Genomic DNA, 14567 nt, shown 5'->3' on the forward strand with positions numbered 1-14567 from the left:
AGAGTCCTAACATGGTCAGTGCCCTAAACTTCGAGAAGGATCCTGAGCTCATACAGAGCTCATACCTGAGCTCATACAGAGTTAGACTGGAGGTTGGGGAGGAGGGGGCTGGATTTTCACAACTACCTCTGCCCCCTCCACCACCCCCAACTCTACAGAACTTGAATTCTACCACTAGAAGTCTGGATTAAGAAAGTGACTAAGTGTTCTTTAAAGTCCTAAGCACATGTGTAGACGTCTCTGTATGGGTGGATGTATATGGAGGGTATGAGAGGGAATAAATATAGGGGTATGCACAGATGGTCCCCAACTTCCGATGGTTCCACTTAGGTCTTTACAATGGTGTGAAAACTATATGTGTTCAGCAGAAACCACAGTGCCTTCCTCTCCTGGGATGCTGGGCAGTGGCAGCCTGCTGTGGCTCCAGGTAGCATTTTTGACATATTTTCAATGTAACAGTGGGATTATCAGGCACAACCAGGTCAGATCCCCTCCTTCAAAGGGGGTGTGTTAAAAAAAAAAAAAAAAAACAGTAGTTGAGGAAGATGTGTAGATGTGTCTACAGGTGGTGTCTGTCAGTGTGTGTTCACCCAGCAAAGACAAGATGCCAGTAAGTGACAGGCTTGGAACACAGCAGGCGGGGGCCACTAGGGGAGCTCCCCTGAAAAAAACACAGAGGAATGAGCAGACTACCTTTCCAGAAGTCAAGAGAGTTACCCCAGGGCCAGACCCAGGGCTCTGTGCCCAGTGGTTAATAATTAATACACCTGAGCTTGGCATGGAGTCAGAACTGGTGTCCCCTCCCATGGAACTGCCTTCATTCCAGGGGCAGGCCCAGGTCTGGCCTGAAGGAGATGGGGCTGCTCAGCTTGGCGTCCTGATCCCTGACAGGCCTCACCAGCAGAGCCCTTCCAGAAAAGGCAGGCTTCTTCCCTGCTGGGGTCACAACCAGGTCACATGCCCTCCCTCAAAGGAGGTGTGTTAAAACACACACACACACACACACACACACACCCCACCCCCGACAAAAACCAGAAAACCAAAGAGAGAAGCTGAGGAGCACAGAAGGGCAAGCCTCTTTTATTATCCCAAAATGCAAAGTATTGAAGGCACTTACAATAACAAGGCAGGAAGGGAGGAGAGGCACAGGGAGGTCAGAGGTCAGAGCACAGAGGTAAATCAACAGGCCCCACCCTGGTCAAAACCTGGCATGGAGAAAAGGAAGAGCTACAGAGCCAGGTCTGAAGCAGTCAGGGTGTCTACTCTACGAACGATAAAAACTGATTCTACAGAAGATTAGGAAATTAGGAGGACAGAGCAACAGGGGCAGGGCTGGCAGTCACGAGTTAGTGGTTCTTTAAGGAACACGCTGGGCAGTGAGGAGGCCCTCAAGGCCCCTGCTGGAAGAGGTCTCGGTACATCTCTATGAGACGGGCAGCCTCGCGCTGGCCAGAGAGCAGAGCACCATGGGTGGTGGAGTAGTACTTGCGATGTGTGGCCTCACCGGAGAACAGCACCTGCATGGGCTGGGCAGGGGACAGGGAAGTGAGGGGCAGAGCAACAGGACAAGTTAAGAGGCTACCTCTCTGCCCCGGGACCTCCCATCCATACTACCAGTCACAGAGGAATGAGCAGGCATCTGAGATGCAGTTATTGCTGTTTTCACAGGAGGAGGAGCTGCCCATCCCACATGGTCACCTTCCCCTGCTTCTGCCCCAAACATCTGGGCCTCAGTTCTTTCTGTTCTGAGGCTTTTAGGAGTCCTAGCTTCTCAGTCTCAGAAACTCATTGTGCCTCTTGCTAGTGAACTCAGGGCAAGTGATTTAAGCTCCTAAGCCTTGATTTTCTCATCTGCAAAACAGAGTTTATACCACCTGCTTGCTAGGATGATAGTAAGGATAAATAATGTAACTAAAGCACTTAGAACCTGGAAGAACATAAGCACTCGATAAAGTTAGGCGATAATTTAACAAACCTTTATGGAGCCCCTATTAGGGTCCAGGGACTGTTCTGGGCACTTGGAAGATAAAAGGTGACCGGGCTGCTGCTTTGAGGAGCTTCCATGCTGGTGGGGAAGCCAGACACGAGACCCAATTACTAAACGGCGTCAAACGTGACGTGATGGGTATTTGGGCAAGGTGCTGAGAGCCCAGAAGAGGCCCACTGTCAGGAGGGTCGCACAAAGCTTCCCAAAGGACAGGACCTGTGGACTACTTCTTGGAAGAGTCTAGGTAAATAAACAGGCAAAGGATGCTTCAAGAAGAAAAAGTAGGGGGCAAAACTGCACCAAAGCAGGTCTTGTTTAAGGGAGAGTGAGAATTTTGACACAGCCAGAGCTCCACCTTGAGAAAGCAGGCTGCCTAGAGGGGTTCCAGGCAAAGCACAAGTGCTTGCTTTCCAGGCTTGAGTTGGACTTTGCATCTCAAACTGAATGTGCAAAGCCACTATCTGGGGACCCGGGTAGAATGCAGTTGTGAATGCAGCAGGGCTGGGCATCTGCATTTCTACCACATGCCCGGGTGATGCTGGGACTTCTAGTCACAGAAACCCCCACCCCCCACTCTGAGTCTTGAGGCTTGAACCCACCAGCAATGAGTTGGTTAAGCCGAAAGGGGGTGTATTGTGGTAGAAGGCAAGCTGCCTCCTCCCACACCCATTCTCCTATTTCTCCTCAGTGACAAAGGCCTGATTTTTAGCTGGGTCCATTGCCATACAGAATTAAAATGACGTATCTCAGCCTCACCAGCCACTGGCATGGGTCATGTGACTACATTCTGGCCAATCAGCTTCAAAAGCACTTCAAGTGCACTGTTGCTTAAAGATGCTGACAGCCTTCTGCCTGTCCATCTGCCTGCCCTATCCTTGCAGCCTAAGATGCAGATGTGAGAGCAGGAGCCCCTGCAGCCCTTTTGGGCCACAGGTGGCTTTGACAATAGAAGGCAGATGCTAACGATACCTATTACCTACCTCCAGTTTTCCTTTTGTGTGATAGACGGACACAACCATCTTGTTTAAGAATTTATTTTTGTTTCATTTTGCTGTTTGCTATAGGCACTAGTCCTAACTGATGCAGGTGACAAGAGGTTTGCTTTGCAGGAGTATGACTTTGGTGGCAGGGAGGGCCTTCTCTGCTCTCCCCTGAGCACAGCACAAAGGCTGAGGCTTGATGAGTCTATGTTTCTCTCAGATTTATTATTTTCTTTCCAACTCCATGGTTGATATAATTTGAGGAGGCGATCATTATTCTCAATTTGATTTTCTAAGCCATATTGGGAAAGCTTACTCCCATTGAACCAGTGCTGTCCACTAGAACTCTGTGATGTGGGAAATTTGCTGTAACTACACAATCCACTATGGCAGCCACTAGCCACAGGTGGCTACCCAACTTGAAATGTGGTTAGTGCTACTGAAGAGCTGAATTTCTAATTTACTCATTAAAATTTAGCAATATTGACTTAAATGAAATGTGGCTAATAGTTACCACATTGGACAGCACAGCACTAAATGACTCCTTTTTTATAACCCCAAGAAAGCCATTAACACCTAGGTTGGATTCCATCTTTTCTTCCAGATGTTAAGTGCACATTTTCTGGTTTTTCTCTTTCACCACTGAAGTTACTCCAGCCCTGTCTCACCTCAGCACCCCTTAGAGAGTACTCATTCACACTTTCCCCCTTCAACACACACACCGAATGCCCATGCCCCCACTCACACACCCCTTCTCGCCCTGCACACCCCTCCCCTGCACACTCACCGCCGTCTTGGAGCTCTCTGTGTGTGGCAGGGGCTTGGCCAGCCTCTCCACGTCTGCCCCACTCGAGCCCACCTGCGTGTATGAGTAGGAGCCTCGGAAGTAGGGGTTGCTGCCCCAGGCTGAGCGCAGGATTCGACGAGGCTTTGGAATATTGGGGTTCCCTGTTGGGAAATCAGAAGAGCCCAAGGGAGATGGGATAAGAAATGGCCACACGCAGAAGACCCGCCTGAATAGACAGCTCCCACTCCACCTCCGGGGCTCCAAGGGGGGCTCGGCTGCCAAAGGCAGGCATGGAGGGTGCAAGGTGGAGGGGAGGATGGGGAGCCTGGGGTCAAGGTGTGTACCCTTCAACCCTTCGTTTCCTCGTGACCCCGCACCCCAACAAAACACTTCATCTCCCTGAGCCTTAATTCCCCTATCTGAAAACACACTCCAGGTAATCACGTCTCCCCCTCCAACTTCAGGGGTGCTTCTGAGGTTCCTCAGGGACAGCGGAGGAAAGGTGTTCAACTAAGAGAATCAGTAAAGACAGGCTCGTCTCTTAGCAAGATCAGATGAGTAGGAAATGGGTGGTCTGAGGTTTTGCAAGGATACCTCAGTTTACCATTCAGGGCCTAGAAAGAGAAGGACACGGTGCCTCTGGTTCAGAGTATTTCAAGCTCCAAACAGGGAGCAGGCCCACGACTTGGGAGCCAGAGACTGAAACATGGTGCCCAGATTCTCCCAGGGGACACCCCAGCTTCTCATTCTGGAGGGGAGGAAGGCAACCACCCAGCTCGGGAGCATCTGGAGGTCTGGAGGGTGTGGGGGACCCCCTGGAACGCACCAGTGAATTGCCGCAGCATCTCGGTGCAGATCTCGGCCACTGCCTCATCGTCACACCGCTCCATGACAAGGGCCTCCTCCCCACAGATCCAGCCGCTCAGCACATGGCCGTAGCGCTCGGGCGGGTAGAGGACATCGAAGCCGCAGATCTTGCGGTACCAGAGCTCAGGCGGGTAGGTGAGGGTGCGGCTCTCCGCCTCGTCCTCCCACACAAACTGTAGGCTGTTGCACTCGGGACCCCAGAAGGGTTCCTCAAATTCAAGGAAGATTTTGTCGGTGGTGCCAATGCCCAGGCGATGGATGGCAGCCACCTTCTCGGCGGGCAGGCCGGGCCGGAAGAAGCTGGCATGCTGCCTCTTGAGCACGCCCAGCGACACGGTCACGATCACGTGGTCAGCCGGGATCACCTCGCAGTCCTCGCACTCCACCATCACCGGCCACTGCGCCTCCTCATCCTCCCCGTCCCCCCGGGGCTCCTCTCCACCTTGGCTGCCCTCCCCGGAGTTGTGATTGTGGTCACTTTCACCCCGAGGCTCAATCTCGGGACCCCGGGGGCGGGCAGAGGCCTGGTCCCAGTGAACACAGCGGACAGGTTTCCCCAGCTGGATGACATGGGCTGGGATGCCCTCCGCCAGCAGCTCCACGACCTTCATGAAGCCCGAGGGGATGATGTGGTGGGCGCCTGGGATCTCCGTCCACTCCCCAAAGGCGCTCAGGGACACCTCATCCATGCTGTGTGAGCTACTCTCACAGCTCTCCACCTGTGAGAGGGTTGGGAGAGACGGCAGGTGAGCACCAAGGCTGAGCAGGAACAGAGGAAAGCCTCAGAGCAGTGCCACCTTCCTCAGACCCAGATCCCCAGAATCTGTGGTCCTGGCATCTGCACTCAGCAAAGCTCCCAGACAGCAAAGATACCTTCAGGTACTGCTGGATCATGGCGAGCTTCAGGCGCTTGGTGGCCTCCGGCTCATCAGGGTCATTCCTGATGCGGTTGCGCACCTCCTCCCGGGTGAACACCCCCACGCTGTTCTGACTCTCAGCATTGACTGGTTTACCATGCCGGAAGAACTCCTGGGTCAAGTTATAGACCTGCCAGAGAGAGTCCAGAAGACTGAAAATACTCTCCCTCATCCCACCTCCATCTCAGACCAAAGGGCCCAACTCAAAAGTCACCACCTCCCAGGTATCCCCTGATGTGCTGAGCCCAAGCTCTCTGCCTCAGCGAATCATGTGCTGCTCAGGGCTACACGGTGGCTGTACCAACAGGGTCAAGGTCAAGGTTTATAGATAGTAAGCAGCCAAAGGCCCCCTGAGCCAGTGAGAGAGCTCGTATGGGCCCCAGAGACGCTTTTGCTAAGTGCTTACTTTGAACAAAGTGACATGTTTGATGCCTGCAGTCTGGGAACAGGACACCACTGCGTATGTCTGCTTCACTCGCTCCCAAGAGAGCAGGCTGGAGTGGTGGCCTGGCCGGTGTTGGCTGGAACAGGTGAAATCTTATTTCCCAGGAGACCCTCTCTGGCCCTGCTCATGTCCACACAGAGCACCTCCCTTGACTGCAAATCTCAGACACATGCAAGGAAGATAGCCACAGTGGGGCAGAGCATCGGGAGGGGAGGACCCAGTGTGCCAAGGAACGGGGATGCACTTCACTGGCAAACTGCAAGAACTTCAAACTGCATCTCATTGATAGGAAGTTCCCCTGGAGTGGGGTCCTGATGCCCATCCTGTCTGCCTGGTTCCTAACCTCCCACCAAACTCTGGGCACATCTCCCTGAGCAAAGTAAGCCAGACCTGAGTCAGTCATGGGATCCCCAAAAGGCAAGGTCTGAACCCCAACATTTAATTAACATTTAGTGGGCTCTGTGCCAGACATAGGTTGTAATGGTAAGAGAGACAGTCCTGAGCCCTGCCTTCACTCAGTTGGGGAGACATCGTAACTGGACTGTTTCTTTCTTTTTTTTTTTTTTAAAGATTTATTTATTCATGCGTACATGAATAAATGGGGTGCAGACCAGAGAGCGGAGTGGGGGTGAGAGGATTCACCAGAGAGTGGGGGGCAGAACAGGCAGACTGACCGAAACTGCTGAGGGGAGCAGCGAGTGAGACAGGAGAGGTCTGCAGCGCCATGTGGGTAACTCCCTGGCCAGGGTTCGAACTCGTGCTGCAGAGGCTGTGGCTGGCCTCACAGTGCGGTGCTTAACCCCTTGCGCCACCAGGGAGGCCCTGGACTGTTTCTATATATGTGCTGTGATGGGAAAGAATCCAGGAGGTGGGAGATCTACTCAAACAACCTTGGGAATCAGGCAACAGTCAGGCTAACAGAGGGGACAAGACATGTATTGTAGGCAAAAGGAACAGGAGTCTCAAAAATGAGGAAGAAGGAGACAGCATGCCAGCTGCAATCACAGTGGCTCAGTCTTGCTGAAGTGGGCAGCACAGAGGGGGAACTGCAAGAGGCGACCATGGAAAGCAGGCAGGGGCCAAAGGACTAAGAATCATGCCAAGGATTCTGGATGTATCCAAGGCACTGGCATCACTGAAGGGTTGTGAACATAATCACATACCCACTCTCCCTCCAGGACACTGGAAAATATGGGTTCCTTGGCCACATATCCATGGTCAGTGCCAATTACTAGTCTGTGTCCCTTCCTAACACGAAGTTGGATTTGATTTGCACATATTCGGGGGAATCATGTCTGTCCTGTTACCCCGCCCTGGGACCAGCCCCAATGCTGCAGAGAAGTAGAAGGAAGGTGGTCCTACCCACTTTCACCATTTCACTCAAGGGAGAGGCTGCTGCATGAGACAGAAACATGAATTACACATGTCTCTGAAGTATAAGATACAAAGAAGAAAATAAGTTAAATTATTCATTTTTCCTCCCTACAGTCACAAGATGCTGAGGGTTTGGCCTAAACTAGAGTTCCTCAGCATTTTCCTCACCCAGTAGCACTGCCAAGGAGTCAGGCTTTCAGCCCACTGCCTCTCCTCCTCCCTTTTTGCCTTGGGTGATAAGACATGCAGCCAGTCCCTAACTAATGTTGACTAGAGGCCAAAATGCCCAGCTGAGGAATAGCAAACGTTGACCTGGGCAGCATGGAGAGAGAAAGGTGTGAGTTTATGTGAGTCGTCCATCTAGGTGAGTTTTTGCGTCAACCACCAGCCAGAACAGCCCTATGGATCTGTCCCATGGGTACAGTCTCCTGTCCTGGGTTGAGTGATGTCCTCCCAAGGTAACCCAAGGGAAATAGGGCAGTCTTGTAACAGCAAATAGTACTCACCCCAATTCTCATTAAGTGCTTTTCACTGGGATCTCACTTAATTCCCAAGACACTAAAAAGTAGGTGTAACAATGTCCCACTTTACAGATGATAAAAGCAAGATCAGAGAGATTCAAAGCCTTGCTCAAGATTATACAACTAATAATGGTAGAACAGGCACTTAAATCAAAGTTGTCCCTAGAGGCTAAGCTCTATATGATGCTATTGTACATGCACTTTTATTTGTTATCAAAAATATTCAAATGAGTAGCACTTCAAAGTCATCTCTGGAGCGAGGATGCCTATTTTTTCTGAAGTCACCCTCAGGCAGGGCTTCAGACTAGTTAAGAGTCAAGCAAGGAAACCTATTTTTTTACCTCATGGCTAACACCTCCTCCCTGTGACCCAAAGTATCACCACCCAGACTGATAACCTGCCTTTATCCACTCTACTTTCCATCAATCACACTCTTGACTTTCAAAATCAAACCCACAAGCAAACCCACGTTGATGACGATCTATTTTTAAGGGTATTTAAAAGAACAAGCAAGCCATAGACTCTGAGTCATTCTCAAGAGGCATCCATGCTTGAAGCACTCATTTCAGGAACAGGGACATGACTCCCAGTAGACCAGGAAGGTCTAGTTTAAAGAACACTCGTTCTTATCTGCTCATTAACAATTCAGCCTCTGTCCATGAGTGAGAACACACTGTACCACAGAACGCAGACACCTATGCACGCAGACAAGAGGCAGAAGGTGCTGCCCTCCACTGAACAGGGATTACCCCAAAGCAGGGGTCATTTCTCCTTGCCCACACCCAAGGGATGAAGAAAATGTACAACAGGCCAAGCCAACAAGTATGGAGGGTGCTGAAGCTACCAGTAGGCGGGGCCTACAAGCTTGTTCAGTGCAATTCACAGCACCACTGAAAGACACTGTAAATATTAACTTTTTTTTCATAAACCTGAATAAGACAAGGCTGTGTGTCACTGCCATCCAGAACTGTACTGAAGATGCCAGCCAGTGTAATAAAGCAAGAAAAGGAAATGGTCAGAGGCTGTGCTGTACAATACAGTAGCCACTAGACATCTGTAGCAAATGAAATTAAAATTAAATTAGGTATTTAGTTCCTTGGTTTCATTAGCTACATTCAAGTGCTCAAGAGCTACACGTCGGGCCTCCCCGGTGGCGCAGCGATTGAGCGCTGGGTTGCGAAGCTGCCCGTGGCCTCTGCAGCGCCGGTTCGATCCCTGGCTGCTCCCTGGCCACCGGAGGAGGGTCCCAAATGGGGTGCAGACCTCTCCTGCCACCCGCTGCTCCCCTCAGCAGTGTATTTCAGTCCTTCTGCCTGCTCTGCTTCCCGCTCTGGCTCTGGTGAATTCTCTCACCCTCCCGCACTTCTGACTGTACCCAGTGCATGTATAAACAAAAAACAAACAAACAAACAAATAAATAAAACATGCCTCTATAATAAATAAATAAATAAATAAATAAATAAATAAATAAATAAGAGCTACACGTGGCTAGTGATTACTAGACTAGAGCGTGCCAGACTAAAACATGCCCATCATCATGGAAAGTGCTATTGGACAACACTGGTCTGAGGATTAAAAAGAAAAATCAAAATGCTCATTTTTTTGTCTATGATTATACTTAAAATTCCAAAATATTAGTCTCTAGGTTATACAATTAATATGTTAACAGATATATTATTAGAATTAAAATAATGTAGCAAGGTAACTAAAAATATGTAAAAATCTGCTGTCTTTCTATACACCAGAAACAATTAGAAAATAAGGGGTTTTTTAGGTAGCATCTACAAGAATATCCAAAAACAATAAGGATGATCACTACCCCCAAGTACTTAGTAATAACTTGAATAAAAGATGTTTAAAGTCTTTCTGCAGAATATTTAAGTATGTGTATCACTTATCTCTTACCCAGGACTTCTCCACTCATCATCTTCATTCTATCCTCAGGTTGTCCTGTTCCTCCAAATGCAGGGCCCACAGAGTGTACCAAGACATGACCAGGTTCATGGAAGACCCTGGCAGACCACCCAACTCCCCCACATGCCAGGGCATCCCTGCCCCCCACACCCTGGGCCAGCTGCACTGCTGACACCACACCTCGTTGTATAAATCGCTGAATTCCTCAACCACGTCCTTGGGGATCCTGCGGCCACGGTTGGTAAGGTAACAGGCCACGCCATTCTTGGAGTAGAGGCTGATGCGGCCCACACTGCGCTCCCCGTCAGTTGTCTCTTCCAAGAGGCCATTGGCTTCTGCTAGATGATAGATGGGGTTCCCGTGGGAGCCATGGATCCAGGTGGCTCCCAGCTCAAAGGTGGCGTGTCCTGATGGGGATAACAACAGGCCCTTAGAGGGGCAAGGACTTCTTCAGAGAAAGCCAAAATGCTGCCCCCCCTCCATCCTCCAAGAAGATCCTTCCACTCCTATAACAGCACAGGACAGGAATTAGGGTCCCTCTGGCAAAACCAAAGTCCTTAGTAAAAAGTTCCCAGGGAAACCAGATGTGGCACAAAGTGAATTCCACTTTACAACTACGATGACTGCGCCCAGAATGCCTCTATGATTGCCCCAGAGTCACCTCACTGAATATCTTTTTCTAAGATAGCACCAGACACCAAACCCTCCTTCCTCATAGATGCTTCTCCCTCAGGAAACATTCTGGGGATACCTAAGGATCCCAGTGAGGGAGTGAGGCTACCTGGAATACCCAGCTAGTGACCCAGGAGGAACCCCACCCTCCAGACCCAAGGTCCCCATCTAGCCATCTTCCAGTTCCTCAACATCACCTGTAGCTCCAGCATCAAAGTCCCCTTCCAGACAGAACGTAGCACACCCCCCACCCCCAAACTCAATCTCAATTTCAGAGCCTAGGCCTCAAGAGGCCTCATGGCTTCCTCTCCCACCCCCTTATAGAGAGAAACCTAGGCTTATCCTGATGGAGAAACAATGTCCAGTCAGCATCCAGTGCCAGCCTCGGCCACACGACCAGGCACTCAGACAAACCAGCCCCAGGCAAGCCTTCCTGCAGGGTCCGCCTCATCTTGCTCACATCTTGCTTCTTGGGTATTTCCTCTCCTCCTTCTCACTACCTACCCAACACCCGCCATCACCTGAGGCCCACCCAAGCTCCCTCCCCCAGGAAGGCATCTTCAGCCTCACGACCTTGTACCAGCATTTCCCTGCCTGGCACATCTCAGCTATCACTGAGACTCGGCCATTCGTCCTCTCGTCCTCTGCTGCTATGTCAGCCCTTGACTGTCATATCAAGACCTGAGACCCACAAAAGGAGCCCCCACGCCCCTCAGGCTCCCAGCCTGCCAATCAGATGTCAAGCGGAGTGCAGAGCTTCAGCTGACTGTTCCCAAGTTGGGCAGCACACAGCCCTGTGTGCCAAAGCAAAACCAGCGCAGCATCATGCACACCCTTCTGCAAGTGCCGAAGGGAAGGCTTTTCCTGTGATCAGGCTGTGAGAGGAGGAAGAAGGTCCCCAAGTGTCCTCAGCCTCTGCTTGTTCTAAACCTCACCACCTGCATCTCTGAGCCAGCTTCCTGACCCTTACAAGTGGGCACCCAGAATGACTTGGCCTTAATACCCGATGTGGGGACAGACACAAAATCCTCTGAAGGATCGATAGCCTCCACACTCCAAGCCACTGGTATCATCCCATTGGGCCACTTTAATGATCCTTGCTTCATGGTTACATCCCCTGGCTGGGAAGCCCTGACCTCCAGCTGCGTTTCAAGCATTTCCCCATTCTCAATGACCCCTGGAAAAATCTACACACTCCCTGGAGAAAGTCTCTTCCCTGCCTGCTTTCTCCCTAGTCCTCTTTATTCTGCAACCTAGACTGACCCTCTCCCCAGACAATCCTAAGAACTGCCTATCACCCCAAAGGAGGCATAAAATCCCCTTCTACCTCTGTGGCCCTGAGTGCCTATTGTCCCAGGGCTGAATCATCTACTAATCCACACTCAAAAATTAATGACTAATAGAAACTTGCAGAATTCCCCTTCTCGTAAGACGGAAACTGCCAAGAAAGTTCGATTCTGGGTGTCCACTTCCTCTTAAACACTTTAAACCCCAGGTCATCTCCCCAAATGGAGGCAAGAGCCCCAAGCTGCCCACTTCAGAGGGATGCTGAAAGGGGCAAAGGAAGCTTCTGGGAAACACCAGCAGCATGTATGGTGGACTACTCACCCCAGGGAAGAAGCAGGAGGGGCCAGGGTGTTGGGGGCCGAACAGGGACAGAAAGAAGCACTCACCGAGTTTCACGCTCCGCACTCGGCCTCCGATGCGGCTAGAAGCCTCGAGAACAGTGACATCCGTGAAGCCCTGCTCCAGAAGCGCTTTGGCTGCAGCCAGGCCAGCCAAGCCGGCGCCGATCACTACCACACGAGGCTGTCCCCTTCTCCGAAGGCCACGACTGAGAGGGTCATCCGCACTGTCGCCACTGGATTCACAACTTTGCATACCGTCCGCACTCGCCTCCTAGGAACCTGCGGGTGGGGGTGTCACAGCTCACCTCTCTGCAGTCACATGCCACCTGCCCCAAGGGCCACTCATGGCCCCTGCCCCCAAGGGGCGACTTCAAGCCCTCCCCTTCCCTCCCCAAGGATCTGGACCAGAAAAGCCATCCCCAGCAGATGTGGAGAGGGAGGGAGAAACAGAGGGGAGACACAAAGGGAGGCTGCACTGAGGGAGTAAGGTCTCCCACCAGTAAGCAGGAGACCTGGGAGCCCCTGAAATCCATCAACCACACCCCACCTGCTAGGCATTATCCCTTTCCCCAGGCTGAGACAAGGGCCTGCCAGCAAGGGGATGTCTGAGAAGGCCAGTCAGGAGTAACTGACCCAGGTGCTGCTGACCAGGAAGACCACTGGGGTCCACCTCACGCTGACCCCAGGATGCTCACACTGACCTCAGAATGCTCATATGAACCTCAGGATGATCACACGGACCCCAGGATGCTCACAGAACCCCAGGATGCTCACAGGCCTCGAGATGCCCACAACCCCAGTATCCACACACACAGCAATGGCTCCCTGCTCTCCCTCCCGTGCCCAGCGCATCCCTTCCCTCTCTCCCTTGCCCTTCTCTTCTCCTCAGGCTTTCTGTCAGTCTTTGCAGCCTCAATGAGGTGGCAATTTGGTGGGCAGGACATGGTCCCGCCCGTCCCCCCCAAAAGTGCCACGAGGCTGGCATAGACAAGCCTCTGCTATTCCGGGTAGGTCTCTGGTGGTTTTCCCCCAAACACCCAGCCTCTCAGTCACCACAAAGCAGCAAGGAGCTCAGGAAACAGTGGACCGTGAGTGCCCGTGGCACCAGAGCCAGACATCAAATTGACAGTTACACTAAGCCAGCTCGCTCAGCGACGCCAGGCTAGGGAGATGATGGCCAGGAGGGCACGAGGGTCCCTGAACCTGACCTAAGGGCTGGGATAGCCTACCCTTCTACTCCGAGTGGTCATGAGAGTCTGAAGGTATCTGTGGGCCATCCTGGGGGGCCACTTACTCTGATCCTGTCCCTGTTCCCTCCCTGACCCAAGCTGCCTTGCTGAGGTTCAAATTGTGACAGCATCCGGGACCGAACAACAGTGGAATGAATGTGGGTGGGAGGCGGCAGCCAGGGAGAACACAGGTGGTGTCTAAAATTGTCACCCATGCCTAATAAAGCCGCATGTGACCCTCCCACAACACAGCAATCCTTCTAAGAACAGGTCTTAGAGATACAGGCCTATCAGAGAGACATGCGGAAAAATGTCTACAGCAGGGCCTCCCTGGTGGCGCAAGGGGTTAAGACACAACCTATGAAGCTACCTGCAGCCACTGCAGCACAAGTTCGATCCCTGGCCAGGGAGCTACCCACATGGCGCAGCAGACCTCTCCTGACTCGCCCGCTGCTCCCTTCAGCAGTGTATGTCCATTGATCTACCTGTTCTATTCCCTACCCTCTCTGGTGAATCCTCTCATCCCCACACCTCTGGCCTGTACCCCAGTTCTTGTATGCATAAATAAATAAATCTTTTTATTTTAAAAAAAGAATGTCTATAGCAGCTTTATTTATAATAACCAGAAACTGTCCAAAAGCACTCCAGTAGGAGGATGGATAAATACACTGTGCTAAGCGTGGCATTCACACAAGACAATAGTCTTCAGCAATAAATATAATCAAACCAGCCACACTCTCAATAATATTATGCTGAGCAAAAGAAGCCAGAGAGAGCACATACTATATGAGGCCATTCTTGTGAACATCACAGTTCATGTCAATAAAGGAATGACCTGTTCTTGTTCTACAGAGACTGGAAATTAGTAGTCAAACACCCTTTGTATTCCAAAATAAGGTCTCAAATATTTTGTAATTTTTGTTTAAATTGTTAGGAGGCTTGGAGCTACCAGTTAATCCATCTTCCAATACACGGGTTTTTTTTTTTTTTTAAGATTTGTTTATTTATTTATACAAGCACTGGGTACAGTCAGAAGTGCGGGAGAGTGAGAGAATTCACCACAGCCACAGCGGGGAACAGAACAGGCAGACCGATGAAACACACTGCTGAGGGGAGCAGCGGGCAGCAGGAGAGATGCCATGTGGGACCCTCGCCCGGAGGCCAGGATCGAACCGGCACTGCAGAGGCTGTGGGCAGCTTCCCAGCCCAGCGTTCAACCGCTGCGCCACCGGGGAGGACACTGTTT

The 14567-nt window shown here is 51.3% G+C and overlaps 1 protein-coding gene across 6 annotated transcripts; it reads right to left on the reverse strand.

Annotated features, from left to right (window-relative positions):
* Positions 1 to 1388: 1388 nt before the first annotated feature.
* Positions 1389 to 12345, reverse strand: SMOX (spermine oxidase; the record flags this gene model as incomplete). Of its 6 annotated transcripts, none has more annotated exons than XM_084246458.1 (7): positions 1389 to 1526; positions 3755 to 3915; positions 4581 to 4697; positions 5106 to 5340; positions 5495 to 5668; positions 9973 to 10199; positions 12138 to 12345. In XM_084246458.1, the coding sequence occupies 7 exons, from the start codon at positions 12343 to 12345 to the stop codon at positions 1389 to 1391; spliced, it is 1260 nt and encodes a 419-aa protein (XP_084102584.1). The 6 variants fall into 6 exon arrangements, with proteins under 6 accessions (XP_084102584.1, XP_084102582.1, XP_084102585.1 ...); XM_084246456.1 differs by adding an exon at positions 1976 to 2065 and having other exon boundaries at positions 4581 to 5340; XM_084246459.1 differs by lacking the exon at positions 5106 to 5340 and having other exon boundaries at positions 4581 to 4830.
* Between the last annotated feature and the right edge of the window lie 2222 nt (positions 12346 to 14567).

Source organism: Talpa europaea (genome assembly GCF_964194135.1).
Source record: "Talpa europaea genome assembly, chromosome: 11".
Classification (NCBI taxonomy): domain Eukaryota; kingdom Metazoa; phylum Chordata; class Mammalia; order Eulipotyphla; family Talpidae; genus Talpa; species Talpa europaea.